Source organism: Pipistrellus hanaki (genome assembly GCF_964339955.1).
Source record: "Pipistrellus hanaki genome assembly, chromosome: 9".
In the NCBI taxonomy this organism is placed as follows: Eukaryota; Metazoa; Chordata; class Mammalia; order Chiroptera; family Vespertilionidae; genus Pipistrellus; species Pipistrellus hanaki.
In genome coordinates this window covers 43,797,426-43,813,863 of record NC_140511.1, presented here as the reverse complement: position 1 = coordinate 43,813,863, position 16,438 = coordinate 43,797,426, and the positions used below count along the sequence as shown (strand labels likewise).

Sequence of the window (16,438 nt, the reverse complement as noted above, 5' to 3'; positions counted from 1 at the left end):
AACACACCCGCGGCCTTGGAGCCCCGCCCCTAACAAACTACAACTCCCGGGAGGCCTTGCGGCAGCGCTGTCGGCGCCAGGCCGAGGTGTGGTGGTGAAGGTAGTTACCATGGAGTTGCGCTGGGGAACCCGGAGGTAGTGAGGGACATCGAGGCTGGAGGGCAGCATCTGCGGGTGAGTCGGGCGGGGAAAAATGGGAAACCCATTCTAGGGAACAAGAGCTCTGTGGAGAGGAGAGGGGCACTTCCTTTCTCCGGAACCTGAGATACACACACAAACAAACAAACAAAAAACTTGACTCGCTCTCACAGTGAACATGACACAACACCCACATCAGGTAGACGGGTTCCGGGGTGCTTAAGAACCTGCCCATCACAAACATGGGGCTCCCTGGTACCCTCGGAGATATCAAACACTTTGACATACCGGTAAGGTTGGTTTTCCTGATGAGCTGAGACCCAGGGGAGTAACCTCAAGAGTAAAATCACAGGCGCTGATTCTGGAGATGTAAGGAAAACTTTTGGAGGCTTGCACGGCCCCTTTCCTTCCAAGCAGGAAGACCCCAGGGTAGAGCCTCCGTCTCAGTCTGAGCAGGATCTTTCCACACACTTAGTAGGACTCCTGTCCCCACCTCCTCTATGATCTGTCTCTCAAAGCTCTACAGTTAGAGCTTCATTCCTTTTACAGTCTTCATGACAGATCTGCGTTGAGTAACTTACCCAAGCGCTTTCACATCCAGTGTCTCTTTTGAGCTTTGTGAATCAAGGATATTAATCCCCATTTCACAGATTGGAAAACTGAAACTCAAAGAGGCGCAGTGACTTGCCCAAGGCCACACACCAAGTCAGTGACAGCTAGGACTAGAATCCAGTTCGCCTACATCCAGCCAAGTCTTTAACTCAAGCCTACAGCCTCTCTAGTTTTAAGGACTTGTTCCAACAAGTAGGAACTGCCCCAGGGAAAAGAAACCTGTCTAGCCTACACTGGATTATTTGCACTTCAGCATGAATGAGTTTCGGATCCTTCCTTTAAAGTTTAAATGGGAAAGGGAACTATAGAGAGATTGAAGACAATGGAAATCAAATAGAAACAGGAAACTGGCTGGCTACACAGCACCCTTGTCTGATGCTGCCATAATTAGCTGGTTTCTGGCTGGCTTCTAGCTGGCCCTGATTGTCCACTTACTATCTTAAAGTACCCCCAGGCTTGGTCCTAGGTCCACTTCCTACCTCACTCTATATTCCCTTGTTGGGGATGATCATCCACAATTATATATCTCCAGCCCAGCTCTCGTCTCTAAGCTCCAGGTCTGTATAGCCAATTGCCTCTTCAACATCTCCTTCAGGATATGTCAAAGACAATCTAAACTCAACATGTCTGCAACTGAACTCATAATCTCTGTGCACTCCAAGCCTCAATTCCTTCCAGTGTTCTCACCCTCTATCCACCATTACAGAAGCCAAAGAACCAAGATTTAGCCTGAACACCTCTTACATTTCCCATTCATCATAAAGTCTTGTCAGCTTTACTTCTCATCACATCCTTCCTGCCTACCCTCCCAGATATTTTGCATACTGCAACCAGAGCAATCCTTTAAAATTAGAAATTTGATAATGTTCACCCTCCCCAATCCCACACTCATTTAAAAAGTGGCTTTCTATTACTCTTAGCATCAAGCAACATTTCAGCCTGACTCCTGCCCACCTCTCCAGCCTCCAGTCTAACCATACCTTCTTTTAAAACCTTTATTGTTGAAAGTATTAGAAATGTCTTCTCCCTCCCTTCCCCCCCATTTACGCCCTCCAGCCTGTTTTAACCATATCTTTTATCCCCTTCGGTTATATGGCCTTTTTAAAGAATTGTTTAATTGATTTCAGAGAGGAAGGGAGAGGAAGGAGAAACATCAATGATGCGAATTATTAATTGGCTGCCTCCTGCACGCTCCACACTGGGGATTGAGCCCGAAAGCCGGCATATGCCCTGACCTGGAATCAAACCGTGACCGCCTGGTTCATTGGTGGACGCTCAGCCACTGAGCCATGCTGGCTGGGTTATATGGCCTTTTTAAGGTCTTCAAAATTTCCAACTAACCTCTCACCATAGAACCTGTTATTTCTGCCTGGAATGTTCATCCCCCCACCCATCTCCCTGTTAATTTGTGCTTATCCTCAATTTCTTCTCTCAATCACTTCTTTTAAAATGTCTTCCCTTAAAATAAAATAAAAAAAATAATTAAAGTAATTGTTAAAGATAAAAATGTCTTTCCTGCCGAAACCGGTGTGCCTCAGAGGGTAGAGTGTCAGCCTGTGGACTGAAGGGTCCTCATTGGATTCCGCTCAAGGGCATGTACCTTGGTTGTGGGCACATCCCCAGTAGGAGATGTGCAAGAGGCAGCTGATCAATGATTCTCTCTCATCGATGTTTCTAACTCTCTATCCCTCTCCTTTCCTCTCCGTAAAAAATCAATAAAATATATATTTTTTTAAATCAGTAAAATATATTTTTTTAAAAATGTCTTCCCTGATTGCTCAGCAGGTCAGATTCCTCATGTTCCTCTCTTTATAGTATTGCTCTGTAGCAATTTAAAAATATATGTTAAGCACCTACTACTTGCCACCAGGTAGGAATACAATTATGAGAAAAACATGGTTCCTGCTCTGCAGGTCACAGTGGTGTTTATGGACATACAAATAGTTAGCAGATCATCCTAGTGATATGTGTGCTGCCATGGCAGTAAGTAATAGGGTATTTTGGGTGCTCTGAAGAGAAGTTCCACATCCAAGATTTGGGCATAAGATTGGGCGCCTTAGAAAAGATGAAAACTGAGCTGGGTCGTGAATTAGCCAGGCAAACGGAGGAAGAAACTGTATTCCAAATAACTAAAAGTAATAGAGCAAAAGGGATGGAGCAGGGAGACCATAGACAGGAATCATCAAAGAAATCAATTTACCACAGGACACATTGATCCATTTTACCGGGAAAGACAGTGTTCACCAAAGAGGATTCCCTAGAGCTGAGTATTGAAACAGAAGAATATTCACTACGTAGGTAACTGTTTCTTAGAACCAGATGCAGGCCATTTTGCCGCAACCAGTAGAAACCCAGCAAGGTCTTTCTGTGCTCATGACAGACAGGGTTCTAGTATCTATATCTTTGCTTCCGGTCTTCTGGTCAGGCACAGGGCGGCAGGCACTCAATAAATGTTTGCAGAATTGAATTGAATTATCTTACTGTGAATGAGGTGTGGACTGAAACAGCTGAACCTCAAAGCTAATTGTTAGAACAAGCAGCTTAGTATCAACACTCCTAAAACAGAGATCCTGTATTTGGCAGTTTCTCATCCATCTTTTTCACAGTTATTTCCTGAGTACCTGTTGTAATAAGCCAGGTTCTATGATACTAGCTCACAGGACTACTGTTTAAATGGAGAAGGTTAATAACCCTTTTCAACTGGCAAGTTTATCTGAATACTTAGGGCTCCATTTTTAATACTAACCCAGAAAAATGCATCAGGAGCCAGTACTATACACTAAATCAGAAGTTCTTAGGAACCTCACTGAGGTAATCGAAGGTCAAGGAGACTAATGATAAAAATCTGCCCTTATGCCGAAACCGGTTTGGCTCAGAGGATAGATCGTCGGCCTGCGGACTAAAAGGTCCCGGGTTCGATTTTCGGACAAGCGCATGTACCTTGGTTGTGGGCACATCCCCGGTAGGGGGTGTGCAGGAGGCAGCTGATTGATGATTCTCTCTCATCGATGTTTCTAACTCTCTATCCCTCTCTATTCCTCTCTGTAAAAAATCAATAAAATATATTTTATATTAAAAAAAAATCTGCCCTTAAATATTTTAGGCTAAAATTCACGTTCAGTAGTGCAGAACTCTGGGGTCCCAACCCAGGTCTTACTTTGAGAAAAGTGTCCAATCTTGCTCAAAGGCATCAAACCTGTTGTAGATTCCCAGTGGAATGGGCTTCTGTCTAGATGAGAACACAAGGTCCCTTCTGTTTCTACAAGAGAAACAATTCTTTGTTGTCTCACTCTAGATTTGACATCTAAAAGATCCAGATCTCCCTAATCAACACCCCATGCCCACCTGGCTAGTCCCGCATTAGACAGAGTTCAGTTGTAATTGACTCAAGCCTGTACTTCCCAAAGCTCAGGTGAAACTGCTGCTTTTTGAGAGGAAGCCATTCACCTTATTCCTCTAAACCAGAGATTTTCAACTGTTGTGCTGCAAACATTTTAAAAACATGCAATACCTGACTATTTAGTCAAGGACACTGGCCTCTTTTCCCTTAGATTGTTAAGTTAAAAAATGGCAATAGCCAACACAATAACCATCTGATATGAATTAATCAGAACTATATTTGCTTTACTTTGTTGTCAGATTGGCAAAAATATATATTTTTGGTGTGCCACAGAACTAGCAATTAGTTTGTGCGTGTCATGAGATGAAAAGGGTTGAAATCCCTGCTCTAAACTTGTTAAATTCTATCTTTGCATGTGTTAATTCATACAAAAAAATTTACTTAAACTGTATGTAGCTTAAACTGAATTACAAACTATCAACTCCATAGTTTGTTTTTTTAAAATATTTTAAAAATTTATTTCAGCCAAAACCGGTTTGGCTCAGCGGTAGAGCGTCGGTCTGCAGACTGAAAGGTCCCGGGTTCGATTCCGGTCAAGGGCATGTACATTGGTTGCGGGCACATCCCCGGTAGGGGGTGTGCAAGAGGCAGCTGGTCGATATTTCTCTCTCATTGACGTTTCTAGCTCTCTATCTCTCTCCCTTGCTCTCTGTAAAAAATCAATAAAATATATATTTTTAAAAATTTATTTCAGAGAGAAACAACAGTGATGAGAGAGAATCACTGATTGGTTGCCTCCCACTAGGGATTGAGTCTACAGTCCAGGCATGTGCCCTGACCTGGAATTGAAACATGGCCTCTGGGTTCAGAGGTGTACACTCAACCACTGAGCCACACCAGCCAGGCTCAGCTCTATAGTTTTTAAAAGAAATTTCATATTAAGAACATTTTGTGAATTGTTTCTGCATACAGACTATTTGTTTCTTTGAATCAAATGATGAGAATCAGCCCTAACCGGTTTGGCTCAGTGGACAGAATGTTGGCAAGAATCACATATCCTAATGTTTCCCTTTTGGCTTTGTCAGGAATTTCAGAGCTAAATATAGGCCTACTTTCCTAATTCTTTGGTACATCTCTGTCTTCCTTTAATCTGGTTTCTAATCTTCCTCTTCCGTGTTTATATTTTCTTCATCCACACTGTCCAGTATGGTAGCCTTTAGTCACATGTGGCTACTGAATATTCGACAATTTGTCCAAATTGGGATGTGCTATAAAGTGTAAAATATTTCAGTTTTAATATTATATGTTGAATTATATTTTGCATATATTGGGTTAAATACAATATATGATTAAATTTAACTTTCCCTGCCCTGGCTGGTATGGCTCAATATATAGAGCATTGACCTGCAGACTGAAGGGTCCCAGGTTTGATTCTGGTCAAAGGCATGTACCTTGGTTGCAGGCATATCCCCAGTGGGGAGTGTGCAAGAGGCAGCTGATCAATGATTCTCTCTCATCGACGTTTCTAACTCTCTATCCCTCTCCTTTCCTCTCTGTAAAAAATCAATAAAATATATTTTAAAAAAATAAAAAGTAAGCTGAAACCGGTTTGGCTCAATGGATAGAGCGTCAGCCTGCTGACTGAAAGGTCCCAGGTTCGATTCCGATCAAGGGCATGTACCTTGATTGTGGGCACATCCCCATTGGGAGGGGTGCAAGAGGCAGCTGATCAATGATTCTCTCTCATCGATGTTTCCAACTCTATCCCTCTCCTTTCCTCTCTGTAAAAAAATCAATAAAATATATTTAAAAAAATAAAAATAAAAAATAAAAAGTAAATTTAATTTTCCCTGTTTCTTTTGACTTTCTTTTTATTATTGGCTATTAGAAAAATTTATATTACCTATGTGAAAAAAAAATTATATATGTGGCTTGCATTTGTGAAATCCATTATATTTCTGTGGACAGTTCTTTTCTTTTAAAAATTTTTTTTGAGATGCAAATCAAAACAACAATGCGGTACCATCTCACACCTGTCAGAATGGCCAACATCAACAAACGACAAGTGTTGGCGAGGTTGTGGAGAAAAAGGAACACCCGTGCACTGCTGGTGGGAATGCAGACTGGTGCAACCACTGTGGAGAACAGTGTGGAGTTTCCTCAAAAAACTGAAAATGGAACTCCTATTTGACCCAGTAATCCCACTCCTAGGAATATATCACAAGAAGCTAGAAACACCAATCAGAAAGGATATATGTACCCCTATGTTCATAGCAGCACAATCTACAATAGCTAGAATTTGGAAACAGCCTAGGTGCCCGTCAGCAGATGATTGGATCAAAAAACTATGGTACATCTACACAATGGAATACTATGCTGCCATAAAAAAGAAGGAATTCTCATCATTTGCAGCAACCTGGATAGAACTAGAGAACATCATGCTGAGTGAAATAAGCCAGTCAATGAAAGAGGAATACCACATGACCTCACTCATTTATGGATATTAAAGAACATTATAAACTGACGAACCAAAAGTCAGATATAAAGACAGTAAAGCAACAAGCAGACTGTAAAATTATAGCGGGGAGGGTAGGGAGATCTGGGGGAGATAAGAGATCAACCAAAGGACTTATATACATGCATATAAGTACAACCAATGGACACAAAACTCTGGGGAGGGAGGATATGTATGGGGGGGGGCAATGTTAAAATATGTACTCAGATAATAATTTAATAAAATAAATAAATTTAAAAAATAAAGAATTTTTTTTTTTTATTTTTTAGAGAGAGGAAAGGAGAGGGAGAGAAACATTGATGAGAGAAAAACATCAATCAGCTGCCTTGTGCACACCGGGTACTGGGGATCCGTAACCTGGGTATGTGCCCTGATTGGGAATCAAACCGGTGACCTTTTGGTGCATCGACAATGCTCAATCCACTGAACCACCTGGACATTTCTTTGGCCAGGCTGGACATTTCTACAAATCATCCTGTTTTGAATGTATATTTGTAAACTACCTAAAATCCCTTTGGAAACCAGATGAAAAAGTAAATGCAAAGGAGGTGATGGCAATGGATAGAGTGAAAAAGGGGAGGTTCCCTGGGAAATATACTTGTCCTTGTCAGTCCATTTGTCTTATTTGTGTCACATACAAAACGCTTCTATATTTTCAGCTGTTCTGATCAGGTGTGTAGTGTTCTTATGGCTCTGCTCAGCCTGTTGAAAAGTTCTCAGCTTTACTTGAGCCAGCAAATTGGAAAGGATCTGATAAGACAATTTACACCACACTTGTAAACGACTGATAACATTGTGTTCACCCCTCTCAAGGGGTATTTCCATTTTAACAGGGAACAATCCCTGAACCCAAAGGAATGAATCCATAATGGTGGAGTTTCAGGCATCAGTGACAGGTGAGTGAGAGTGAGAAAGATTCTGGTTTTATGTGTGTATTTACATACACATGACTACATTTGGGATGTGGCTGAAAGTAGGGTCTTTGGATGAAAAGGCAATGGGGCCTGACAGAGAAAGTAGCAAATTCTGAGCTGGATCAGACTGCAAAAGGGGGATCAGACACAATGCTCTAAGGTAGGGGTGTCGAACTCAATCAGAGAAGGGGCCAAAATCTAAAATCCAGCCTAAATCGCGGGCCGAATGGTTTACTGAACAGTCATAAACTGACAATGTCATAAACTGACAGCGGAGTGCAGTGATGACAGCGCGGTGCGGGCCACATTGCAAGGCCTGGCGGGCTGGATTTGGCCCGCGGGCCTTGTGTTTGACACATGTGCTCTAAGGGGTTTGTTAAGCAATAGAATAACCCAGTTGATGTCACTAGAGGATAGGTAGCAAAACCATTTCCATGGTAACTTCTGTGGAGTAGCAGAAAGGGCCTCAGAGTAGGATTCAGAAGACTGATTACAGTCCACAACTGACTCACTGGCTTAATTTTGGGCAAGTTCTTTCACTCTGGGTCTCAGTTTCTTCATCTGGAAAGTAGAAATGGGTGTTATAACTATCAATGAGCTCTAAGGGATGTGAAGGTGTTCTGAGAAGTAGGAAGTGCCCTACAACTGAAAAGAATCTTATTAGTATCTTAAAATATAAGTGCAGCCAGGCAAGCCTGGAGTACAGAGGGTGGGAAGCAGGGGTGGAGGGCAGTGGGGAAACCTGAGGGCCTGTGCCCCTTGTTCCTAGAACACCAGCCCTTCTCTGTCCTCCCAGGCTGAACCCGGACTTCAGGGCCCATGCTCACACCGGACGGACAAATTATGGCCTGAGCTATGAGCAGACAGGACTACATGAACGCTGCGGTGCAAGAGCCCCCTCTTGACTACTCCTTCCGAAACATCCAGGTGATTCAAGGTCAGCCCACCGAGAACAGCACTCAGCTCCCCGTAGCAGCGGCTGGGTGTGATCCCTAGGGAGTAATCAGCCTTCTGCTTAAAAGCCTGAAGAGATCCTTCCAGTATACTGGCAGGTTTTGTTGTCTTTTCTAGGAGGAGTAGAAGGAAGGGAGGTGGGAGTGGAAGTGTTTCGTCTTTTAAAAAATTAGCAGAAACTCTGACAGGAACCAGGGGGCTCTCTCAGGGTAACTGATCATCTTCAAAAGACAGGCTACAAGAAAGTCAGGTGGGAGAAAGCTGGGAAGCCAGTCTGTCAGCCAGTAGTTTTATTCTGTTTTTACCTGGAGAGGAAAGAACTAATGGAAGGAAAACACGGCCTGCAGCAGAGTCCTGTCTCTTAGTCAGGACACAAGCCTATTCTGATCACTGGTAAAACTTTTTTTTTTTTTTTTTTTTTGGGGGGGGGGTCCTTGTTATTAACAAACTGGCATGTTTCCAGTATAATACTTGACATTTTATATTCATCCCAGTCATATCCAAGTTTATTCCATCATCACCCACACTTACAGGTTTCAGCACTGCCCACACTCGTTCCCGTTTTATCACTCAATACCTGTCTCAACGGGCAGCTAGTACCTCTCAGAAGGGGACACAACAGGGCTCTCAAGTAATCTATTTTCAAAGGAATATGCTAGAGAAGTTCTGCTGTCATCTGATTTTGTTATCTGGTCTCATAAATGCTCCAGTGTATCTGTCCTCAAAGAACACAGTTTGGCATCAATATATCCTAGACCCATTATCTGGCTTTGGTCCTCTTTCTTAGGCAACTGGTGGTCACTTGAAGTTCAGGAAACGCAAACAGTTATCTAGGGTACTAGATACTACTTGGGTTTGGGTTTAGCATACTGCAGGGGTTGGCATCAGCCACAGTAGTAACTCATATTTGTTCTTCAGTGAGCACACACCCACTTACCGTGATCTTTATTTTTTATGCATGGTATCGCTTCTGCTTGATGTAGTCCGTGTTTCACAAGGGTTTTTAGCTACAGTGATGGCTACATGCACTATAGCCATGGTGACAGAGGAAGGGAAGCGTGGCTCTCACGTACCCTGGGAATTCCCAGCTCTGAGCAGGGAGATGTAGTTTACCCTTTATGGAGTCCTCAAATGAGGGTAGAGATAAGCTACTACACCCAAGGATAACTCCACAGCACAAAACATGATCAGTACAGATCCCTTGTTCTTCATTCAACAGTTAAATATTTGTTAAGCACCTATTTTATTAAGCACATATATATTTATGTATGTATGTATATGTATGTATACATATATGCCAGGCATAGTGCTCCTTGATGAATATTAGGCGGGGAGAGAGGCACATCTAAGCCCCAAAAGGCCAGTCCCCTCAGGTTTCCCAGAACTATGGAACACTTACTTCAAATTGGGGGTAGCGTTTAGGGGTACTTGGTTCACTATTTGGCAATTAATCAATAGATGGGTCATAGAATCTGAAATGGCAGTGATTTTTGAAGGCATCCAATCTGTTCTACCTCTAACCCATAGTTCTCTAACTTCTGCTCACTTAGTGTTAAGGGAGTCCCTTACCACAGGCACCTCCCCACCCCTTCCTTATGGGATTTTCTTCATAGCAAACTAACTCCTGACTTCGGGGACACATGGAAAAAGTTGCATGGCAACTCTTCAGAGGGGTGAAGACAGAATCACTTTCTCCCCAGATTTTCCTGCAGCTAGACAACCTCCAGTTCTCTGAGTGTTGATATTTGTGGTCCAGTTTCCAGACCTGCCTTTGCCTACAAGGCCGATCCTCAGAAATACAGTACCCTGCTGGAGCCTGAGGGAGAGGAACTGTAGCAGTCTAGACACCTTGCTTTACCCTTTGATAACAGCAGCCCCAGGCAACCTCGGATTTTAGGCAATGCCATTCCACCAGTGACTCCTGAGCTTTGGGTCAGCCCAGACTTGATGCATTCCCTAAGCTGCTGCCTCATCACGCTGGATGCATCACATTGGATGCTAGTCCATATGTGGGCTTTTTATTTCTTTAAGTGTTTTTATTGATTACAGAGAGGAAGGGAGAAGGAGATAGAAACATCAGTGATGAGAATCTTTGGTCGGCTGCCTCCTGCATCCCCCCTACTAGGGGATCAAGCCCACAACCAGGCATGTGCCTTGACCAGGAATTGACCTGGCAGCCTCTTGGTTCATAGGTCAACACTCAACCTCTGAGCCACACCCTTCAGGCTATGTGGGCTTTTAAGAAATATATGTTTTTATTGATTTTAGAGAGGGAGACAGAGATAGAAACATTGATCAGCTGCCTCCTGCATGCCCCCTACTGAGAATTGAACCTGCAACAGGGACATGTGCCCTGACTGGAATTGAACTATAGTGACCTCTTGGTTCCTGGGTCAAAGCTCAACCACTGAGTCACACTGGTCAGGCCCTATGTAGGCTTATTTTGACATCTTTGTAACTTCATTCCAGGCTTGCAGTCAGGAGCTGGAAGGTTGGGAGGCAGGCTTAGGAGTTTCTTCACAAACTGGGGTGCTCCAGCCCATTTCTACCTCGTTCCTCCAATCTCACACTCCTCCTGGGAGTTCTCACTCTAGGACTGAGACAGAGAGCCATCTGGTGGATGCTGCCTGACATGCAGCTGAGGAGAGGAAATGAATGTTGGCTGGGGTGTAAGAGAGGAAGTGTATCCAAAAAGAGCCAAGGGGAGGGTGAAGACAAGCCTGCCCAATTCAACGAGTACTAAGTATTTCCTTCTCCAGAGGCAGTTTTATTTTATTTATTTTTTAATCCTCACCCGAGGATATTTTTCCATTGATTTTTAGAGAAAGTGGGGGAGAGAGGGAAAGATAGAAATATTGATGTGAGAGAAGCACATTGATTGGTTGCCTCCTGTAGGAGCCCTGGCCAAGGCCCAGGCCGGAGAGGAGCCCACAACCAAGGTATGTGCCTTGACTGGAATCAAACCTGGGCCCTTCGGCCCTCATACCGACACTCTATCCACTGAGCCAAACAGGCTAGGGCCAGAGGCAGTTTTAAACAAGTAACCAAAGGTATAGGGGCCATAGGAAAACTATAGTCACCTCAACCAGAGTTAGTGTCTGATTCTGGTGTCTGTAAGCTTGGGCAAAGCGCATCCTCTCTCTGGACCTCATTTGTCAAACAACAACAACAAAACAGAATGGGAGGCAGGGAACGGTTACAGGGGTGTCCATTCAGATGGGTTCTAACATCACTCTATTCTCCTCACCTAAACTTTCTGAAGGTATTGTTTACACTACCTGCTTATATTTCCTTACTTTCCATTCACTCTTTTTTTAAAAAATATATATTTTATTGATTTTTTTACAGAGAGGGAGAAAGAGTTAGAAACATCAATCAGCTGCCTCCTGCATACCCCCTACTGGGGATGTGCCCACAACCAAGGTACATGCCCTTGACCAAAATTGAACCTGGGACCTTTCAGTCCGCAGGCTGACGCTCTATCCACTGAGCCAAACTAGTTTCAGTTTCCATTCACTCTTGACTCACTCCAGTCTAGCTTCTGTTCCCAGGCCCTTGCCATTTCATTGAAACAGCCCTCATCAAAGTCACCAGGGGCTTCAAATTTTGTTCCCAAAATTACTTTTCTTTCCTCATCTCCCCTAAAACTCATTCCTATAAATATGGATTCCCTGAGCATCTATAAAACTAACCTCTCCTTGCTTGCTCTGTCCTTTCCTGATTATTCAGTATTTTTTAAAAAAAATAGTGTTTTAAAAAATGTTTTCATTGATTTTTAGAGAGGTTTAAAGGAGGGAAAGAAACATTGATGAGAGAGAATCATCAATCAGCTGCCTCTTACATGCCCCCCACTGGGGATTGAGCCCACAACACAGGCATGTGCCCTTACCAGGAATTGAACCAGCAACCTCTTGGTACATAGGATAATACTCAATCCACTGAGCCTCATGGGCTGGGTTCAGTAACTTCTTAAATGGACTCCCCTTCCTCCTTGTGCCTCCTCTCTACTTTTACTATCCCTGAGGACTCTCGTCCATTTCTCTAACTTGTTCACTCTCTATGGTATTTTTCTAAAGTCTATGTCTCCGACCTTCATATCCAACGGCCTACTTGGAATCTCCACTTTTTTATATTTTATGAACCTCAGACACACCAAGGTCAAGTCTAAACTCATTACCTGCCCAACCATGTTTCTTCCTTAATTCCGTATCAGTTACATCAAGTCACTTCGACTGACCTTCATCTCTTGCTTGGATGATTAAAATAGCCAAATTGGTCTACTCCCTAAAACACACTCTACTAAAGCTTCAGAGTGATCTTTCTTATATGCAAGATTTATCTCCTTTGCTCCAAAACCTCCAGTGGTTCCCGTCACCTACAGTAAAGTCCAAGATATTCAGCCTGGCATTAGAGGTTCCTCGTCACCTTTTTCCTCCTTGTCCCTGTGCAGCACATACACGTGTGCCCATGATGCTCCACACCTCTGCCTTTGCTCATGTTCTTCTCACCCTTTCTACCCTTCTCCTAATCTACTGAGATCCAGCTCAGGTTTCACCTTTCCTAGGGAAATTCATGAGCTCCAGACTAAGTTAGGAGCCCCTCTCCTTCAACAACTTAAATAGCATTTACCACACTACACTGCCAGTTTGTTTCCATCTTGCCTATTTGAGCTCCTCCAAGACATAAACATCTGCTTCATCCCTACCCTCTTACTCACACAGAGCGTGGCACAGTCTGTCTCTCATATTGTTCACCGTTGTATATCCAATAGCTGGCACATAGTAGTTCAATATTGATGGGAGAGAGCAAATCAGGGTGTGTTACACTGAAGTGAATTCTGTAGGCTCTACCAGTGGATAATTTGGGACTTTGTGTCATCGTAACTTTGGCTCAAGCCCAACTCTGGTTTTTGGTTTCTTCATAAAATGGGAGTGGTTTTACCCCTCTCCCCTCAACACATATACACAGGGTGTACACAGAGGACCCAATAATAAAATAGATATGAGAGGAGCATGTGACCCAAACCGAGTTTGGGATAAGAAGTCTTTGGCCCTTAGTTCAAGCTTACTGACTTCTGGGGCCTGTGAGATGGGGTTCTTGAGCTGACGGCAGTTGCACTAGTCAGCCTGTGGCCCTCCAGTTAGCTCGCGCTTATTCTCTCAGCTCTCATCCCCCAGGACCAGAAGGCAAAGATGACATACGCAGACTTCACTTTGTTCCCACAGATCTGATGAGCGAGGAGCCAAGGAGAGGGCTGCGACCACTGAGGCGCTCGAAGTCAGGGAAGTTACTGACCCAGTCCCTGTGGCTGAACAACAATGTCCTCAACGAGCTGAGAGACTTCCCCCAAGTAATTTCACAGAAGCTGCAGCATCCAGAGAACCTGGCCTGGATCGATCTGTCTTTCAATGACCTGACTTCCATTGACCCTGTGAGTTCCCGGTCCTGAGAGTCCAGCCCGAGCCTTTCCACCTCCCACATCTCGTCAAGGAAGTTGTGAGCACCATGGTACTGTGTCTGAAGCACACAGCTGTTGGCTCTGATGTAGGTTCAGATCCTAGATTTGCCTCTTATGATTTTGGACAACCTTCCTAACTTCTCCAAAACCCAGTTTTCAGACAAGGGGAATCATCAATATTTTGTGAGAATTAAATAAGAATGTATGAAAACCAACTGGCACATAGAAAGCTGAAATAAAATGGTAACTATTGTTATGAGCACCCACTGTGCCTTGTGCAGAGTTCTGTGGAAGAGGTAGGTAGTAGAACTACAGCACTTTATTTTCCATGCACTCAGACTCAACTGTTAAGAAATAAATAAAACTGGTCCTGTTTTGTCCAGGATCCATTAGGGGGGAAGAGCTAGAGCACAACTTAGAATCTGTTCCCCAGGTATAGTGATGTTTCACTATTTTAAAAGCTTCTCCTATGTTCTGCCGAGACCGGTTTGGCTCAATGGATAGAGTGTCGGCTTGGAGACTGAAGGGTCCCAGGTTTGATTCTGGTCAAGGGCATGTACCTTGGTTGCGGGCACATTCCCAGTGGGGGGTGTGCAAGAGGCAGCTGATCAATGACTCTCTCTCATCGATGTTTCTAACTCTCTATCTCTCTCCCTTCCTCTCTGTACAAAACCAATAAAATATATTAAAAATAAATAAATAAAAGCTTCTCCTATGTTCTAAGACTCTCAGATAGATCCCCAAAAGTCTTCAGTGAAAGGGCAACTAAGGCTCAGGTAGAAGCAGGCAGGACCAGTCACCTGGCAAATCAGTGCCAGTGCTCGGACCCAGGCTCCTACTTCCTGCTTTTAAGATCACAGCTGTCAGTGGGATGCCCTATACCTGCTCAAAGGTGAATGAAAGCAGGTTAGAGTCATCCAATACGGCTGGAGACGAGGGCTGGTGGAAAGCAAGCTGTTAGCCAGACTCTACTCACCCTCAAGTCAGTCCTGAGCACAGCTCAAGAGGCCTGTCTAGCCTGGCTTTCGGTTTCTTCCCCAACAAGGTCCTGACCACTTTCTTCAACCTGAGTGTCCTCTACCTCCATGGCAACAGCATCCAGCGCCTCGGAGAGGTGAATAAGCTGGCCATCCTCCCTCGGCTCCGGAGCCTCACCCTCCACGGGAACCCCATGGAGGAAGAGAAGGGGTATCGGTAAGTGCCCTGCCCTGGAGCTAGGCTTCCCCAAGGCAAAGGAGGGGAGACAAGGAAAAGCAGTAGAGACCTTTAGGCATTTCCTGCTGTCAGGATAAACTCAATCTCCCCCAAACTATGCTCAAGTCCCTCCATTCCTGCAATCGGGAGATAGCAGCAGCTGGTGGGGGGAATGGGGTCCTGGTGGGGGGGCTGGCCCCCAGCCCGAGTCTTCCCCACAGGCATTATGTGCTGTGCACCTTGCCTCGTATCACCACATTCGACTTCAGTGGGGTCACCAAAGCAGACCGCACCTCAGCTGAAGTGTGGAAACGCATGAACATCAGGCCCAAGAAAATCCGGATCAAGCAGGAGGCACTCTGAGGTTCCCAGGACTGCAGCTGGCTGAAGGCATGAGGACAGCCAGGGTTGGTCTGACAATACAATAAAGGATTTGAGCTGTTCAGCAGATCAGAAGTCACGTGTGCTGTGTGAAAATGCCCCCCAGCTCAGGCAGTTGCCACTGGCTCTGGTCTTGCTTCACTGAAAGGGAGGCAGAAAAGGGAAAGGCCTGTTGGCCTGAGACCTGGGTTCACTGCATGGCCTCGGGGAGCTTATCTCAACCCCGGGTCCTTTTTTCACTCTTCAGATCAGATATCCGGGAATTAGAGTTGCCTCACAGAGCACCAGGGTTCTGTGGCAATCAGAGGCCTCGGTGATAAAATCCCCAGAAGATAGGCCGTGAATGCTGAATCCCCCATTTCCATCCAAGCAGAGCAGTTACTCTCATGTTGTATGTGTTGGGACTGTGCTTGAGACTTCATTTGATAAAAAGAACTTCTGCCCTAGCCGGTTTTCTCAGTGGTTAGAGCGTTGGCCCACAAACTAAAGGGTCATAGATTTGATTCCCGGTCAAGGGCACGTACTTCAGTTGCAGGTTCCCCAGCCCTGGTAGGGGCAACAAGCGGGAGGCAACCAATCGATGTGTCTCTCACCTCAATGTTTCTCATTCTCCCAACCTCCCTCCCACTCTCTCTGGAAATCAATGAGAAAAATATCCTTTGGTGAGGATTAAAAATAAAAAAGCAGACTCTTCTGCTTGAAAACTAGCTTGTTGAATCCCAGTCAGGTACTCCTGATCTGTCTGCACCATCACCACCAATCCCTTCCCAGGCTTTTCAGTAATCTCAGAGTCTGTGGCAGGGTCCTCAGCAATGACAGCTGCCTGTGTTCCCATCACTGGACAAATGACAAGCAATCTTATCCAATATGAGGTTAGCCAAGGCCAGATCTCAGATAAGACCTGGGAACCTTGAACTCATATCTTGGACTCT

The 16,438-nt window shown here is 44.5% G+C and overlaps 1 protein-coding gene across 7 annotated transcripts; it reads left to right on the top strand.

Moving 5' to 3' along the window:
- Nucleotides 1-50: 50 nt before the first annotated feature.
- On the top strand, nucleotides 51-16,438 carry LRRC51 (leucine rich repeat containing 51). Of its 7 annotated transcripts, none has more exons than XM_084894362.1 (6): nucleotides 52-174; nucleotides 7,419-7,501; nucleotides 8,316-8,446; nucleotides 13,699-13,904; nucleotides 14,977-15,125; nucleotides 15,347-16,438. In XM_084894362.1, the coding sequence occupies exons 4-6, from the start codon at nucleotides 13,704-13,706 to the stop codon at nucleotides 15,486-15,488; spliced, it is 492 nt and encodes a 163-aa protein (XP_084750488.1). In that variant the 5' UTR covers nucleotides 52-174; nucleotides 7,419-7,501; nucleotides 8,316-8,446; nucleotides 13,699-13,703; the 3' UTR covers nucleotides 15,489-16,438. The 7 variants fall into 7 exon arrangements, with proteins under 7 accessions (XP_084750486.1, XP_084750488.1, XP_084750484.1 ...); XM_084894358.1 differs by having other exon boundaries at nucleotides 53-174; nucleotides 8,316-8,456; XM_084894363.1 differs by having other exon boundaries at nucleotides 56-174; nucleotides 7,439-7,501.

Bases quoted from the DNA above. Each gene is read 5' to 3' on its own strand.
- LRRC51 (XM_084894358.1), top strand. From the start codon at position 8,375: ATGAGCAGACAGGACTACATGAACGCTGCGGTGCAAGAGCCCCCTCTT. The intron at 8,457-13,698 runs GTCAGCCCACCG...TTGTTCCCACAG, and splicing joins AAACATCCAGGTGATTCAAG to ATCTGATGAGCGAGGAGCCA. The intron at 15,126-15,346 runs GTAAGTGCCCTG...TCTTCCCCACAG, and splicing joins GAGGAAGAGAAGGGGTATCG to GCATTATGTGCTGTGCACCT.